General features: G+C 44.3%; 1 protein-coding gene across 4 annotated transcripts in view; it reads right to left on the minus strand.

Annotated features, from left to right (window-relative positions):
* Positions 1–17,816, minus strand: part of NSMAF (neutral sphingomyelinase activation associated factor) — a 55,725-nt gene that overhangs the window by 5,663 nt on the left and 32,246 nt on the right. Inside the window, exons 10-25 of one of the 4 annotated variants that reach the window (XM_035011203.1) lie at positions 16,517–16,646; positions 14,712–14,783; positions 14,227–14,335; positions 13,269–13,295; positions 11,883–12,059; positions 10,294–10,373; positions 9,658–9,748; positions 9,501–9,564; positions 8,517–8,568; positions 8,289–8,409; positions 7,551–7,682; positions 6,524–6,566; positions 6,043–6,206; positions 4,437–4,545; positions 2,861–2,919; positions 292–359 (exon numbers count right to left, since the gene is read on the minus strand). In XM_035011203.1, coding sequence (XP_034867094.1) covers positions 292–359; positions 2,861–2,919; positions 4,437–4,545; positions 6,043–6,206; positions 6,524–6,566; positions 7,551–7,682; positions 8,289–8,409; positions 8,517–8,568; positions 9,501–9,564; positions 9,658–9,748; positions 10,294–10,373; positions 11,883–12,059; positions 13,269–13,295; positions 14,227–14,335; positions 14,712–14,783; positions 16,517–16,646 — 1,498 coding nt within the window. Of the gene's footprint in view, positions 1–291; positions 360–2,860; positions 2,920–4,436; positions 4,546–6,042; positions 6,207–6,523; positions 6,567–7,550; positions 7,683–8,288; positions 8,410–8,516; positions 8,569–9,500; positions 9,749–10,293; positions 10,374–11,882; positions 12,060–13,268; positions 13,296–14,226; positions 14,336–14,711; positions 14,784–16,516; positions 16,647–17,816 lie in introns of all 4 variants that reach the window. The other 3 variants (XM_035011204.1, XM_035011201.1, XM_035011202.1) reach the window with 3 other exon arrangements.

Here is a 17,816-nt window from a genome sequence, read left to right on the forward strand (position 1 = left end):
CGTTTAGTTTGACAGTTCCAGAAAAGGAAAGATTTATTAAGGGGAATTCTACTGGGTGGCACTTCTAGTTTTCTAGGCTACAAACAAAATCACTGTATTTTGAGAAAGAGGCACCCTGAAAAATTTTTAAATTGAATTTAGAAGTAATGTCACTGAGGCATTCTGTAGACACCACACAGGAATAAACCCAGTTGCTTGGGGAGAAACGAAATGCCATCAATGTGTGTGTATAAAACAAACTGCTACATGAATTTCCATCATACCACTAGTTTAAAATTAAAATGAACTCACCATATTTGAAAATGATATACTTCTTTGTAGCATTTTGGATTCCTTGGAGAACATCTTCAAGGTAGAATCTGATTTAACGAAGAGAAGGCAAACATATGAGAAAGATTTCCTAGCCCTTATAGAGGACAAACAACTGCGGAGGAGAGCAGGAAGCTGGAGCGGGCGGTAGGTGGGGCCAGAGGATCTGGGGCCCCATCTGGTCACCTGTCACCCCACGACAAGGAAACCGACGCGTACCCAGTCCAGGCCCAGCACACTGCTCACATCTCAGCATGACTGAACCCGGAGCAGGCCTAGTCACTGCTCAAAGTTAAAGAGGAGGGGCGCCTGGGGGGCTCAGTCGTTAGGCGTCTGCCTTCGGCTCAGGTCATGGCCCCAGGGTCCTGGGATCGAGCCCCGCATCGGGCTCTCTGCTCCGCGGGGAGTCTGCTTCTCCCCCTGCCTCTGTCCCCACCCCACCCGCCCCCCCTGCTTATGCTCTCTGAAATAAAGAAAATCTTAAAAAAAAAAAAAAAGTTAAAGAGGAGTAAAATAGCAATTTTAAATAAAAGACAACAAAAATCATGGCAATATATGTGTTTTTTTTTTTTTTTAACAAATAGCCCAATTATGGTGTGATACCCCTATCCTGAATTAGCGTTTATGAAGCAACCACTGACTTCCTAAAGAATAATAAAGTAGGGATTAAAATTTCCTTGCCTAACAGAAGCTTAAAAAAGTGTAGCAAAAAAGTCTCTTGGGAACCAAGAGTTGCGAAAATAACAATGGGCTCTGAACATCCCATATTTGAAACAAGTAACACATTTCCTAATTTGTAAACACACAACGTGATAAAGAAAAGGTCGGAATGAGCTTGAAATAATTTCTTCTGTAGAGTAAAATTTAACATTTCGACCTCGTTCTTGCAACACCAACACAGGCAAGTCCTGAGACTTTATCACGCTGAAACACTCTCCAGCATCAGCTTGGAAACAAAGTCCGAAGAGCGAACACAACGTGACCGGAACTTTACCCTGTGGGGCATTCCCTACTCTGAGCCTCTTCGCCACCGTGCTGCTGACTCCGAGGAAGTCAGCATTTCTGATTCCGATCAGGCATTTCTGAGTCGTCACCACAAAGTTTACTGCAGCTTATTAATCTGGGGCATCTTACAGAAGGCCGTAAGCCAGCCCAGGGTATGGGGACGCTGTTCTCAAAACCGAAGGTTCTGTGCCCATGCTGGAGGCGAGCCTGACCAAAGCTCGCCCGAGCCGGGCTCGCAGCTGATGAGCCCCCCACGTGCCCATGCGGTCCAACGTAGACCGTGGACGTGAGGAAGGCAGGCCACCCTGGGCTGACGATCAGCGCAGGCATAAGTCAGTACTACAGGTTACTGACAGAGAAAACAAACAGAAAAAAACCAAAGGCTTTTGACTTAAAAAGAAAAAAAAAAGAACCCTCTTTCCTCTTCAGTTGGTAAATTTACAAAGATGGGATGCCACACTTAATGAGCGTCAGGGGTTTAAAGCCTCGAGGCTCCCCAAACTCATGGTTTACAAGGTCATCCAAGTACAAGAGACTGAGGGACTTAAACCCTGGCGGAAAAATCCAGCTAAGAACACAGGCTCTGCTTAATGAGAAAGCTTTAGAGAGAAACTGCTTTCACGACGAAGCATTCGGTCTGGGGTTCCGATGCTGGCACGTTCGGCAGGCAGGATCCTGTGAGAACGCAGACTGCTTCCCTCTGTCAGCATCGTCTTGCTGACCCCAACGGGGCCCAGCGTGCGTCCTGCACGTCAACTTCCTCTGGCCTACCGTAGAACCATTATCTATGCTTTGTGGAAAAGTCTGTTTTATGCATCCTGAGGTCGTCCTTGGAAGAGCAAGGAAGGACATGCTACAGATAACAAACCACCATCACAGAACCCGAGAGCAGTACCTCTGAGTCCTCTGGAAGGGCTTAGTCGGAGAGCACCATTTCCAGACTCAGTCAATGAAACACGTGATCTCCTATGACGAAGGCTAAAGGACAAGTCCCCTCAAAAACAGCCGGCTACTCACTCTGTCAGAGCCAGTTGTCTTAAAGCATAAGCGGGATGACTAAGGTACAATCTGATAATGTGCAAGAACATTAACAACGCATGCACTGGATTTCCAGCGAAATTCGACAACACACACCCTGAAATATATACCGCATGACACAAGTGAAACACCTAACAGCAAACGTGCACTGGCCCGTGGCCCAGCACCCCACGTCCTGGGGCACCCCAGCTGCACCCCGCAGCTGCCGGGCACGCTCTGGGCTCGGGCAGACCCGCAGGGGCGTGTGCACCTCCCGCCAAGCAAGGGGCCGGGGAATAAGCTCTTTCTGCCCTGTCCCTGAGTTTCTGGAAGCCTCAGCAGCAACAGAAAGGCATTCTCGTGATTGTTTTTGGCAAACTACAATGACGTTTTCTGTCAAATGCCACAAACTGCTCAGAGTCCGCTTTACGTGGAGGCGGCGCGCTTAAGTATAATCCTTGACCGAGAGTTAAGAAACGTGGGAACTTTGTGGTTCCAGGTAAACCACTGTTCAGGCAGGAAAACATACCTTGTGAGGTTGTGAAGACGGAAGACCCGTTGCAAGAGACCGCTATTCCAGTAACCGCCCTGTTTAAAGACAGTTTTATACGTTACCAACAACCATGTGCTGAGACACCTCTTTCAAGTCCTTGATTTCATTTTACCAAGTTTCTGTGTTTTTTTTTCGTCACAGCCTGTCTGCTGGATCTGTCCCGCACATATTACACCTGCCACGACCAAATCATCATTTGGGAGCTTCGAATTTTGTTTTGGTGCGACCTGTGGCCAGAAACCATTCCCGTTCTCGGCTTCCCTGGCTGCCATATTCAAAGTCGAACACCTTCCTGACAACTGGAAATCTGCTTCTCCCTCAATTTCACCTTATCTGACTATCCCCAAATTACTGAAACTCTTCTTTACAAGCACTTCACTTGCTTTGCTGCTGAATCAAATTTACCAAGCATCTGTTCAGTGATGATACCATCGTCTCGTTCTACCATTTCCTTTTACAGGTTCATTCGTGTCTACACTGCCTGGGATGATAAGGCCTCTTTCTATGTATCACTTAGAGAAGTTGAGAAAAGAAAAGCCACTGTAATTTTTTTTTTTTAAAGATTTTACTTATTTATTTGAGAAAGAGAGAATGAGAGAGAGAGAGCATGAGACGGGGGAGGGTCAGAGGGAGAAGCAGACTCCCTGCCGAGCAGGGAGCCCAATGCGGGACTCGATCCAGGGACCCCAGGATCATGACCTGAGCCGAAGGCAGTCGCTTAACTGACTGAGCCACCCAGGCGCCCGAAAAGCCACTGTTATATAATGAGTAAGGTGAACTATCTATTTCTTTGCAAGAGGCTGTGCTCTGATCCAGAGCTATAGATCTGAAGTAGATTGGGACATTCAGATCCACCCGTGACCCATGGTGTCTGTGATGTCAACATGTCAGACAGGATGTCTATGGCCATGGAGCAGGCCAACGGGCTCGTCTCTGAGCCTGGGTTTTCTCATCTGTAATAGGATGGCTCAGGGGAAGTCAGTGCTTCTCAAGCCTTCCTACCAAAAGGTGTGACTATCCTTAATGGCAGAAGTCTGAACACTCATAACCCCTCCGGGTCTGACAGCAAGCCCTTTTTTTGAAAGTACAGGTATTATTTTTAAAACTCCTGTGAACTTAGCCCTTTGACCTCTTTCTCTCTCTCTCTCTCTACACATATTTGTTTTTAAAAGGACACATTTTCCCCTATAATACCTGTGAATCCAACACTTGGGGAAGATACACCATGTTTCTCCCATCAAAGAGTTGAGGGGCTGTGAACCCCAGTTTGAGAGGCAACAAAACTACGTGCTGGCCGCAGACCCCATCGCGGGCTCTAGAAAGACCAGGGGTAGAAATGACAGCATGGAAGGCTGACAAAAATCCATTTTGTGCCAAACTTTCCCTTGCCACATTGACCTCACATGGCTGATCACTACAGACATTTTGGGGGGAGAAAAACCAATCAAGACAACACTGAAAGAGAATTTCCACCCCCTTGACTCCACTTAAAACAGTGTCGCTCCAGGCCAAGACCCCAAGTTTTGCAAGGACGGCACAGACGTGTTCTTACTCTTTGTGGATTTTATATTGCTCATGTAATTGCAGTTTGGTGATGTTATTCCAAGCCAGGCTTTTGCTTTCTTCGGTCAGGTCTTCAAAAGACTCTTCACCTGGAGAGACTACATTGAATTGTTGCCAAGTGAGTCAACAGAATTATTAACAAGCACCACAGACAACAAGCATCAGGGTCACAATATTTTCTATTAAAATCAAACGACCAAGGAAACACAATGCCCCACTGAAATATAACTACTCTGAAACGTACTTGGGAGCTCCATGTTTGTCAAGGGAAAATGATAAAATGTATAATCTAAATAGCATATTGGGAGAAAGATTAAAAAGTATCTTTGAATACTGAAGTCTTTTTATACTCCTATCAGTGTTCCCAAAGTTTTCACTCAGCCCCTGCCTTAGGAGCTTCAAGAAACACAAGACTGAGTAACATTTCCTTGTCAGTAATGGTTGCAAAAGCCTGACCATTCTCTACAAATGCTGAGGTTTCATTTTGGTTTTGAGGGAGAAAAAGCAGACGTGTTCCGAGCTATAAGCGCCCTGGCCAGGACGAGGGAAGCCATCCCTCCTGTCTTCTGAAGGGCTGGGGGGCAATTGCTCCTTAGTATAATCACAAGACAGTGCTATGAGCCTGGTGACTAAGCGGGGCATGGGTTTAAGAGGCATCACAAGATAATCTTATGGTCTTTATGACTGAACCCCGTGAGGCATTATCTCTTAGAGAAGAACTCCTGGCTAGCCCTGGATCCCGGGCCCCTGAGAGCTATTCGTCCAGGTGTGAGAGATACTCTGCTCTGGGCACCTATGAAGTCCCTGGGTGCATGGAACAGATAGAAGTATAGATGATAAGGAGTCATGGAACTTAGCTCCCAAAGTTCCACATAGTGTCAGACTCCTCCTGGGAGCCTGTGGGCTTGAGGCCGTCCTATGTGAAATGTGAAACATGGATAACTGGATGAAGGGGAGTATTTTTTCCTCCTTCTACAAATACTAGGTGTGACAACAGGGTCAAGTTCATTTTAGCACCCAGCACAGGCCGGGAACACAACAGAGACTCCGTAAATGTTTGTCAGATGACTAAGAGAATGAATCAAATAAAGAAAACAAAGCACGTTGAATTCAGGATCTGTATGTGGGGAAGGAGGAGGAGAATGAGGGATGGAGGAAGTTGTTTCTGGAAGAGAACAGGGGAGAGCGGGGCCAAGGGTGACCGTGGGAGCAGCATGGCCAGGACAGGCCAATGGGAAAGTGACCAGCTAAGCATCAAACACTGGCTTGGAAAACCACAGAAAAGGAGAAGCAGAACAACAACAACAACAACAACAAAATACTGCCAAGTCTCATGTAATAGGAGTAACACTACCGGGAAATAAAAGTAACTTGATTTCTTTAAAATCAGCAGTTAAAACACAAAGGGAACAACAACAAAAACAGGCTTGTCGAGTTGTTGTTTTTCAGGAGAACTGCAGTCGGATGCCCAAACACAACCACCTCTAGGCCACGTGACAATTCATGGCTCACCTACTCTTCAGAATCCTCAGGAACATCTGAATCAGAAAAGAGAAACCAAGGGTGCTCACATTTACTCTCTTTACAAAACTTACCTGGAGAATCTGCCATGGGAGCATTATGACTGCAGGTATGGGAGAAATTCTTAAACTTTGGGGTGATCCGTCGAGGATGTGGTGTCACAAAGAGCTGTTTTGGGGTCTGGCCAAACTCCAAGATTTGGGTCAGCATGGCTACTTTCTCGTCGGGGTCCTCGATGCTTTAGGACAGAACACAAATAATGCAGTGACCCACGAGGTTCGAGTTCCCCGAGAGCACAAATGTCAAATACTGCAGCTCAACAGGAGAGAGGTTTAACTCTCAAATAGTAACAGCGACTATGTGCCAGGGCTGTCTGAGCCTCACCACAGATCTTAGAGAATTTTCTGAGGCTCGGTGACTTACCTAATGGGGAAAGCAAGATATAATTCACTGTAAAATTTCCACACCTTCGTATGATCAAAGAGCTGCATTCATCATTTAGACAAAGAGGTATTTCGTAACTCAAGTAGAAACTCCTTCTAGACGTATAGGTACCTGTTCAAGTCTACGCCTCCTTCATAGGTCAGGGGATGAAATACTGAAGAAAAAAAAAAAGGAGATGAAAAACCCTCTTGAAAGAGGTACTGTGTGGTTATGATTGATGCTCTGCACAGAATCTTAAAAACTCAACAACTTTATACTTCTATTCAAAGAAAATGATTGTCACTTTGCAAAAAAAGACTAAAAAAAACCAACAGCAATAAATATCAACCCGAGGGGCGCCTGGGTGGCTCAGTCGTTAAGCGTCTGCCTTCGGCTTGGGTCATGATCCCAGGGTCCTGGGGTCGAGCCCCGCATCGGGCTCCCTGCCCAGCGGGAAGCCTGCTTCTCCTTCTCCCACTCCCCCCGCTTGTGTTCCCTCTCTCGCTGTGTCGCTCTCTGTCAAATAAATAAAATCTTTAAAAAAACAAAAAAATAAATATCAACCCGAGTTATCTTTTGCTGAGCAGAAATCCAACTGGCAGGTGAGACAGCCTCTTATCTCCAGGTATCTGCCCCCAGGGGAAGCACCAATCACCCTGCACTGCCACGCGCAAGGTCCAGCCTGACCTGCCAGCTTCTCTTCACCAGCTGACACCACCGGGCAGCCTGGCGGCAGGTAAGAAGGAGCCGGGGGCGAAGGGGAGGGGGGGAGAGGGTGCTGCCCAAGCTTTCTTTCTGCTCCATTAATAAGAAGCCCTGGGGCCCTTCAGAGGAACAGGGGGGTGGGAGGTGCTCTTCTATCATATTCTGATTGAGTTTCAATTGAAATTAGTGAGTGGGATGGAAAGTAATGCTAACATTGGAAGACTTTAGAAAAACACCTCTGGGGATCGGGGCGAAGTTGGGGTTCTTTAGGCCAAAGTCCTTCCTCCTCTGTCACTCAGTATCTGACCCAGGCCCATGGAGCCCGGAGCCACTGTCTGCTGACAGAAGATGCTGCTGCCAAACAGGAGCTTGACTGCTCTGGCCGCGTTTTTTCCTCTTTCTTTGTGCTTTTGTTTTCATCAAACGCTGTATGACATTTCCAAGACTCACATACCGTTATGGGCCCCAACGGCATCACTCCCTTTTTGCTTGTAGCCGAATATTAGATCGATCCACTCGTGAAGGTGCTCTGACACATAATTGCTTTCCAACGCGTCTTTGCTCTTCTGGAGAAAGTCCTCGGGACCTATTAGATTAGACTCGATCAAAACATCACTGTCTTCATTTATTCTCTTGTCTATCCATATGCAGATAAAGCTTCTAGGAGAGGCAAGAGGTACATATTTGTTTGTTTTTTAAAGATTTTATTTATTTATTTCTCAGAGAGAGCGAGCATGGGAGCATAAGCAGGGGGAGGGGCAGGCAGAGGGAGAAGCAGGCTCCCCGCTGAGCAGGGGATGGGGGGGAGCCCTCTAGCCCAGAACTGTAGGGATCATGACCTGAGCTGAAAGCAGACCCTTAACCCACTGATCCACCCAGGTGTCCCGAGGTACATATTTATTAATGAGGTTTTTTTTGCCCCCATCATATAAAATATCAGTTCTGGTGGGGGGAGGGGAGTGGCGAAGATCACTTTCACAACATTTAGGTCTTTCAAATACATATTGATGTTTTTACATCATAGGCTCACAAGACTAGTTCTGATTTGGAACAGGACTAAGATAGCGCCTCATTTACACAGAGAAGTATGACTCGTATTTTTTAAAAAACCCAGGCAACTAAATCACAATCCTGAAGTGGCCCCCCTGGGTGAAGAACTGCTGAAATTGGGTACTTCCAGGGTGGTACTCACTCCGTGCCCAGGGTGGGAGTTCCACATCATCAACCATCTGCCCTCCTTGTCTCTTTCCCAGATCCAACTTCAGACTATTGACTAAAAAGCTGACATCATCACCATAGAATTCTGGAATCAACTGAAATGGGGGGGGGGGTAAGGGGGTGGAAAGAACAGCAACAAACATTTTTTAAAGCTGTTAGAAACCACAAGCCCAGTGAATTATTAGCTTTGTTAACTGCTTACCTCTTTAAAATCAGTTGCGCCATCCAAACAGTTTTTCCAAGTTTCTGCGATACTAGATACAAAAAACAAAACAAAACAAAACAACTGATCTTAGGTCTTGGGTCTGGAAATAGCAACCACAGGGCTGTCTATGCACCTAGGTGTTGTCCTACACTTCACCTGTATTAACTCATTTCTCTCATTAACTCATAATTCTCAACATGTGTATGAGGATCCCCCTTTGACAGAAGAGACGCCTTCTCTGAGCTCATGCAGGGAGTGGCCCAGGGTGAGGACACAGACCCAGACAGGGCGTCTCCAAGCCCACGCCAGAAGCCTCCAACCACACAGTGCCTCATCGAAGGGCCAACACAGGCTGCTGCTTAAACACGGAACACCTAGCATGGCTGTTTTAATAGCTCATTTCAGAAAGGGATTAAACTTGACACAGCTTAGAAAGACTGGAGAGACACAGACCAAAAGATTAACAATGAATGTTATCTCAGCGTGGTGGGAGGCCGGGTGAACTTAATTTTCTCCGTATTTTTTGGCTTTTTTTTGGGGGGGGGGCAAGGAAATATGTAAACACTCACAGGAAATTATATTCAAGTCACAGCAGAGTTATTTAGAATAAGGAGATGTTGGAAATGGTCTAAATGTCCAACAATAGAGGAACAGTTAAAAAATTATGGCATACATTAGGATGTAATACAATAATCTCAAAGTCACTGTTTTGAAGAACATCCGATATGGGGGAAAACTTCAATACTGAATACGACGAGGCTACAATAGGCAGGACAAAAGCTGTAATTAAAAGATGTTCTTAAAATTACACACACACACACACACACACGACTAGAAAAAGCCTGAAACGAACAGACAGATGTACCAGTCAGCAATTCTTGGCATTTCTTGACATCTGTGTATCTGATTTTTTGAGGCAAACACATTGTACATTTACAATTAGAGAGTTTACGAACAGGTAGGTGAAGCATTGGGTCAAACCTGTTGAACATTCTATCTGCGTTATCAAATCTTCCATTCTGCAGACACAGCATGTACTCGGGCGCTAGAGGGGAAATCAGAGTTAAGTGAGGTAACAGAACCCCTGAGAACACACGAGAAACAGCACTGAATCGGGAGCACTGACACGGAATCTTACCGATCCTCACAAGATAAAAGAGCACGTAGCCAGGGGAAGAGTAGTGACTGCCGTACATGAACTTTGGCTCTGGCATTTCCTGGTAGCGGGTCTGCAACAGACCGAGAAAGATCCTGCTAGGCGTCGGCCGGGAAAACAGTGACTGCGGCAAGTAGTCAAACCTCACATCGTGGCCTGGCTACGTTACATCCCTTAGTTTCTCTCTTAAGTAGGAAAGGGAGAAGAGGAGGGGGAAAACAACTGTGAACACACACAGTATTCCCGTGACAAGTATTTAGCTTTTCTTGGCTCAGTGGGAGCAATGCTGGGCCGGTTTGAACAGAACGGACGTTACACTGCCCTTGTGCAGTTCACCAGAGAGCACCTTCGCGCAACTAAATCCCTAAACTTGTGAGACGGCCTGCCTCCTACTTCCTGAACTGCAGGCAGAAGATGCAAATGGGGGTGGGTGAGCAGCTAAACTCACGGGGGAAGGCAGAGGGCAGAGAGGGAGTAAGAAAAAGTATGACCTAGATCTTCTAGTCACTCGGCATAGACCTCCCCTAAGTCTTGGAGAAATGAGTTTCCCTTACTATAAAAACAGAGGTCACGGCTCAGGGAGCTGCTTAGAAGCCAGGCATCCCCAAATCCACGTACCAGGAGTCTCTCCAGCCGTTCCTTGTTTAGAGCCCCTACTGGCCTGCTAAGATCCCGGAACGTTCCTGGATTTGACAAATCTGTAGATTTAAAAAATGAATTAATTAAAATAAAGCTAGCAAACTTAATAACATTACCCCCCGCCATGGATACACATGCACAGATTTATTTCTACAAATAATTTTTAAAAATTGAGACAAACCCATTAGAATTAGAGTATTTCTGATAGTCACTTACATAACTGTAAAGGTTAGGGCTTGAGTTTTAAGTCAGCAAGTCACTCAAGAGTAGCATTTCTAATTTGAAAATGCCCCAACTATTGATTTGTTTTTAAAGATTTTTTTATTCATTTGAGAGAGACAGACAGAGAGAGCACAAGCAGGGGGAGAGGCAGAGGGAGAGGGAGAAGCAGACTCCCTGCTGAGCAGGGAGCCAGACTCAGGTCTGGATCCCAGGACCCTGAGATCATGACCTGAGCCAAAGGCAGAGGCTTAACCATCTGAGCCACCCAGGTGCCCTGATTTTTTTTTTTTTTTAAAGAACTACTGGTTTTAAAAAACTATATTCCAAGGAAAACAACAACAAAAAATAAGTACATTTTAAAAGTCAGTATTCTTCTACCAAGATTTGCTGAAGTTTGAATTACAGTGAATATTATTATTGTGTGATAATAACATAATTTGAGAATTGGGGACTGAATATTATCACAGAAATAAATTCTCACAGTCCCAGAAAGTCTGTTATTTCTTTCAAGTGTGAGGGTTCGATTAGTGAACTGTCTAAAAGGAATTTATTGTTCACAATATATAATTTAGAATATTACAAAATCAAATTATAATACAGTCCCATTTTTGTTAAAATAATTTGAGAGAAATACATATACCACAAGGTTAAAATGGTTCTCTCTCATTAATGTGATTATTGATGATGTTTATTTCCTTCTTTAAATATTTCAGTACTTTCTAAATGTTCTAAAATGAATAATTATCGCTTTTGGCAATCACATTTTTGAGTGTGGATTTTAAAACAGAAGGACAACCCGAGCAACAATTTTTCAAAGTGAAAAACAAGCATTTCAAATGTGGGCATGACATGTAATAATGACCCGGCTTAAAAACATATGCATACTTTCTGGGCATGTCTTTCAAGAAGTCTGTGAGCCCTTGTTTTAGGATTAAAAAAAATTTTTTTTTTTTTAAAGATTTTATTTATTTATTTATTTGAGACAGAGAGAGAGACAGAGAGCATGAGAGGGGGGAAGGTCAGAGGGAGAAGCAGGCTCCCCGCCGAGCAGGGAGCCCGATGCGGGACTCGATCCCGGGACTCCAGGATCATGACCTGAGCCGAAGGCAGTCGCCTAACCGACTGAGCCACCCAGGCGCCCAGGATTAAAAGAATTTAAGCGATAGTGGAGAAAGCACACGTAAAGCCCGTCTAACTGAGAGAACACCGACCCGGGACCTCGGGAGGGAAACTAGCAATCGTTAGTACGGAAATCCAGACGGGCTCGGATCTGCCTCTGCAGATCACAGCCGGACCTCCGGCTTTCCTCTCGGCCCCCGGCTTCGTGGCATTTACCCAGCATTTACCCAGCGCAGCGCTGCAGTAGTCGCCGATGACCCACGGGAACACGGGGTACTGAGAGAGGTCGTTGCAGCTGCGGTCCGCCAGGTTGTTGAGGTGCAGGAGGTACTGGTAGTTGGACAGGTGCCCGCGCTGCCACTGCAGCGTGTAGCTCTCGGCCGTGCGCTCCGCCGCGTGGTGCTCTAGGGGGACAGGGCCCGCCGGGTCGCCACTGAACTCGGCCAACGCTGGCTAAGTTGCACCGAGCGTGTAAAACTAGATGGTTGGGGCTTGCTTGGTTTTTTTAAGGTTTATTTATTTGACAGAGAGAGAGACAGAGAGAGAGGGAACACGAGCATGGGGAGTGGGGGAGGGGAAGCAGGCTTCCCGCGGAGCAGGCAGCCCGACGCGGGGCTCGATCCCAGGACCCCGGGACCATGACCTGAGCCGAAGGCAGACGCTTAACCCACTGAGCCTCCCAGGCGCCCCCAAAATTAGATGTTTTAAATGTAGAACCTCTAATGCATTTTTGAAAAATACGTTTTAAGAAAATGAAAAGTAGGCTGTGGTTGGTTTTCACCAAATGCCTGTTGCATTAAATATGAATATCTGCAAGGATATTCACCAGGAGGGAATATTATTACATATCTAAAAATACTGTCTATGTTAAATGTATGATATAAAACAAATATGAAGGTATGGAGCAAATATGTAGTTATTACATGGTAATGCATAATATTTACTATATTATATATGGCCTGCAATATATACAAAGTGCTTGAGGTTTAATGCCTTTAAGAAGCCATGACCATTTGTAAAAGCTTAGTTCCTCCATTTTTTATGAAATCAAAACAAAAACAATCTGAGTTCTCTTTTAGATCAGTAAGAGGTCTACTACCACAGATTTGCCAATGTCTATGTATTCTGTAGGCATGTGAAGAGCGAGGCAAAGAAAAGAACCCGCTGAAGGAGAAAAAGGTCTCTGGCAGGAAAACGTGATTTCTCAAAGGAGAAGAACCAGAAAGTCCCCCACACCCCCTCAGGAAACATGGAATCACAGAGTATGTGGCACCATGGAGAACCTTCCTCTTGGAGAGCATAAAGTGACTCAACTGTTTTATTTCATTCGGAAAATTCTGCTTTCAACGTTTTGTTGGCTGTACCAAGCAACTTATCTAACTCATCTGTTGACTCAGTATTTATCCTTATTTACTTTTACCAAGTTTCTTCTCTAACCAGCTATGAGGAAAGAGCTTAAAAACTCAAAATGCTTATTCTCATTTCCCACACTCCCAACACCACAGAGAAAGTCTGACCAACCTGAGTAATAAGATCAGAGGGAATAAGGAAGCTTCAAGAAGACAGGTTTTTAGGTCATGGCAAGTGTTATGACTTGAGATTTTAGGACTCACCATGAAAGTTGAGTTTTTTGTTGTAATCTTGTTATATAGTTAGAGGAATAAAATGAAAAAAAATTTAATCAGGAGGCAGGAAATAACAGTCAACTTGTATCAGAGCTATACTTACGCATTAAGTAAACCTAACAGCTTAATGTGAGAAGAAAAAAATTTGCACTCTAAGCCTACTATAAAATAAAATATATTCCTTATTGAAAATAAACTATTCTTCTGAGGGAAAATTCCATGTCTAAGGGAGTAAGACTAGCAAACAAAGTTAAGATGGCAGTAATAAAATCCCAACATCTATTTTTGAAAATCAACCCATTCTAGTCATCTAACAACTCTGTAAACAAGAATAATTCAAGCGTACAATTTCATATGTTTATGACTAAAAAGAAAAATCAGGTGTTCTTTCTGATAAAGGTGGGAAACTTCACATTTTTATGGAAGACTGAGGAATTATTAATTAAAAGCAAATCAAGTCCCATGGTACTATACGGAGTACAGAAGGCTCATGTGTTCCTTTTGTGTCGTTTTCCAGCTTTGTGATTAAGACCATAGTTAACGATTACAAACACATGATGGACAACTCACTGCTTCAAATTAAGAAACCAAGTCCCGGTTTCCAAAAACGAATATAGACAAGACTGAAGAGAAAAATAATTAGGTGGATTCTTCATAATCCATTCAACTTGGGGGTTGTTAAAATATAAAAAACATTTAAATATGTTGATCAAGAGTTTTTCAAACACACAATCGGAGTGAACTATTGCCAAATTTCATTTATATGAAATTATGATTTAGTTTGTAGAATGCCATTTGCTAACCCTAGTTCCTGATGAGAAGGAATAAGGAGACCCAGAGAGGTGATTCTAGATATAGCATTTCTCTTCTCCTATTTCCTAACCCAGGTACTTAGGAGTTGAACGACCCTCATGTGAATGGATACAATGAAGGGTGAGCACCATACCTAGATACGTGGCAATATAAAAATAGAGGTCATCTCTATCTTGAGGTTCATAGAACTTTAGGTAGATGTCAGAACAGAGATCGTCTTCTGTGCAAAACACTTCCAAGCCCTATAAATTCAGAAAGAAAACAGTAAAATAAATAACACTGTTTACCTTGCCAACTCAAAACAAGTGACATAAGTACAAAAGCTTTTCAGTTAAAGATCCATATTTTTTATCTGCAGATCTTATTTATTTACATTCTCCACATATAAATTTGATTCAGCGATGCACACACATGCGTGTGTTTGTATGAATATGTGCATGGTATGTGTATGCGTGCACGCACACAGTTCATCCTTGGAGACTTGGAGACAACGTGCTTACAATATGACATACTTGCACTTTTCAGACATGCCATGAGTGTTTACAAGTCAATAAACCATTGGCTAAACTGAAGATCTGACAATCATCCACTGAGAAGTGACATTCCACAGGAACTCACCAAAGGCATGAGGCCGTGCCTCCTTTTGTAAATGCGGCGGACATCTTGGAGTGTTATCTGGACCACAGGTTTCTTTAAAAGTAGAAAGACAATCTCAAACATCAACGTTCGGACACAATTAGAAGCTGCCCTTTGGTATCAGAAAGGTGAAAAAGTGGCCAAATCTTGACTTCCTGACGTGTTACATGTGAACAATCAGAAAGGCAGCTCTTAGAACAAGGCATTTCTGGTTTTACGTCCTGGTCTGCCCTTTTCCACTAACTTTATGACCCTGGATGAGTCTCCCTACCCTCGCTCAGGACCCCCAAAATGATAATGCACTGATCTATCATTCAGGGTCCTGCAAGGTTGCTGAGTGATAAGGGATATTAAAGTGCTGGTACAGATAACCTCTCAGGAATTTTGCTATCTTTTTATAGATCAACGGTTTTCTTGGAACTGACACAGTACCTCTTCTTTTAGAATCTTGTCCTTTATCTCTGTAAAAACTACATTGTATTAAGGCTCATAAACAACTACGGTATTAAGCAGGGCCTCTAAATTTTTCTTTCTTTATGAGGAGGAAAATTTTCTTGCTTCTCAAGAGGCTTAAAACACTAGTAAGAGCAGAATGAGGTTAGAAAAGCCACTGAGATTGGCTAAATGGTGACACATCCACCTTTCCCCAAGTGAGAGGGAGGAAAAGCCCACATGTGGAACTGTGGAAACTTCCTGAAGACTGGTCAAGGATCCTAGCCCAGAGATTTGGGAGGGGATACATGCTCACACTATGGATCCTGAAGCTCTAGCACATACTCAGATATTATCCCAAAAGTTTTTGACCCAAGCCATAGTAATAGGAGTGGTCAAGCCAACTATGAACACCAGTAGAGCATGCCCTTCAGCGATGTGTAGCGTCTGTGGGAGGGCTTGGTGGGGGTGCCCTGCCACCTGGTGGACAGACCTGCCATAGCACCATTCCTCACACAAAAGCATTAGATGTTTTAGTGACAGAATGACTGACCCACCAGCCTGGAGAATTTCCAGGACGTAGCCTCCTATGACAGAAAACACGTTCTTTAAGCTGCCCTGCCAAAGGGTCCAACACACTATCAGAGTGTATTAGCATTTCTGTTCTTTTAATGAACCACTCCAAAGAGTGTTTACATCTAGATAAAGTGACATATTTTTACAAATTTTAGTGTGGAAATCCGAGTTTATCTTTACTATCTGGCCCAGTAAATCTAAAGTCACTGAGAAAGAGAAGACTGTTTCCACCATCACGGTAGAAGCACCACAGCTGTTCGATGACAGAATCTCCACCGGCCCCTCTGTGCTGGCTGGCAGGGGACCACGCCATACTGCTTGTGATAGACTCAGATCTACTGATTCTGCTCCTCATTAAAGAAAAACAAGTAATACCCACATATATGGGCACATAAGCAGATATACAGAAAATACTCATTTCTCTTTAATTTTAGTATATTTCATTGGTCTCTTCCAGAAGTGCTTCCAAGGAGAAAGGTATAAACCTCTAACAACCCTTTACTAAAATTGGGGGCTGGGGGGCAGGCAGGGTTTCTTGTCACAATGAGGGCAAGGGACCCCAGAATTACTGAAAAGAGATCAGAAGAGCTCGAATCTGGATGAGCGGGCATCAGGATGACATAGGGAGGCCTGTTGAACACACAGCTGCTAGAGGGGAAGGGGGCGGAATTTCGATCCTCGCCAAACTATAATACCAGAACTGTGAGGTCAAGTTCCCAGGAAAGACGACTATTCCAGTGCTAAAGCAGCTCCCCATCTGACCCTGCGTCTCTCCTTACCGGGTACCCGTTGAGAGGCTGAAAATACAGGTTTGTGTCGGTGATGCACACGTGTCCAGGATTCGTCACCAGCGGCGTCACCATTTCTGCTTTGCATTCCATGTGCAGCTTTTCAGAAACACTCTGGAATCTGACAATACAGTTTTCAGCAGAAGTAAGAAAAATCACAAACCAATCTACTTTCTCAAAGGGAGCTACAGTGTGACTATGTATGGACATCTGTCTAAACACTACACTTAATACCAGAAAAATGGTACTATAAAAATTGGTGGTTTAAATAAAACTGACATTCTTTAAAAAAAAAACACCAAAAAACTTGACATTCTTTCAGATGGTCTAGTGAGAACTCAAACAACAACAACAACAGATGAGTTTATCACAGAAGAGAAGACAAATAAGTAATAACCAAAGAACCCTTTATAGCTGAACTCTTTTTCCTCCCAAAATAAACTGGCCTTGAAACTATTCCTATATTAACATATTTTTCTATTGTTGTGTCTCTTAAGACCTATTTTTAGAGTCACAGGTGCCATTTACTTCACACAGCACTTTATAAGGCCATGAGTCCGTAATTACAATTACTTGAACGTCAGTTCCAAGGTATGTTCTTTTGCGGCTGCAGTAAACCCAGTCAAATGTGATTTTTCCACTACCCCTCCTAAATTATTTAACTAGTCGAAAAAGTCCATTTTCTTTTTGCTTTACTAATGAGTAAAAAAAAAAATTAGAGGGGAAACAACCAAGTCATCAATATCTGAAGGCAAGTCCTTAGTGACATAACTGGGTTAAAAATAAATCTCCCCGTTGTTATAAGTAACAATGGGACGAAAGCCCACGGGACAGACTTCTCCTTCCTTAGGAAGTGAAGGGGACCTCAGAGCTGTCACCCTAACCACACACCGGCCAGAAGAGCTACACAAGCCTTTTTTAAAAGCGGTCAGGAAGCTTAAGATGCAAAGAAACCTGAGTGAAGAGAGCAATGGTTGGGTGGCCTTGGGTGGCGACAGATAGAAGGGGAAGGGCTGCGGGATGGAGAGAGGTCTAGAAAGAAGCCGAAAGCAGAGTCGGGACTGAAGAGCAGAGGCGCAAACATGCTGCCACTGGGTGGGGAGCAGGGGGAAATCTTCCAGCGTTTAGAAGGTTGGTGGCTCGGCCGAAAGGCGTATGATATCTCCAGGATCCTTCAGGCGCTCAGGTCCTGAAGGTCTTGATCGCTCCCCAAAAATAATTGTAGGCAGCAGAGGTGGGGAACGTAGCTATGGCTGCCATGAAGCCTTCACCCCGCTCAGTCACGGATCGC

Source organism: Mirounga leonina, unplaced genomic scaffold, assembly GCF_011800145.1.
Source record: "Mirounga leonina isolate KUSES-001 unplaced genomic scaffold, KU_Mleo_1.0 Mir_165, whole genome shotgun sequence".
Classification (NCBI taxonomy): Eukaryota; Metazoa; Chordata; class Mammalia; order Carnivora; family Phocidae; genus Mirounga; species Mirounga leonina.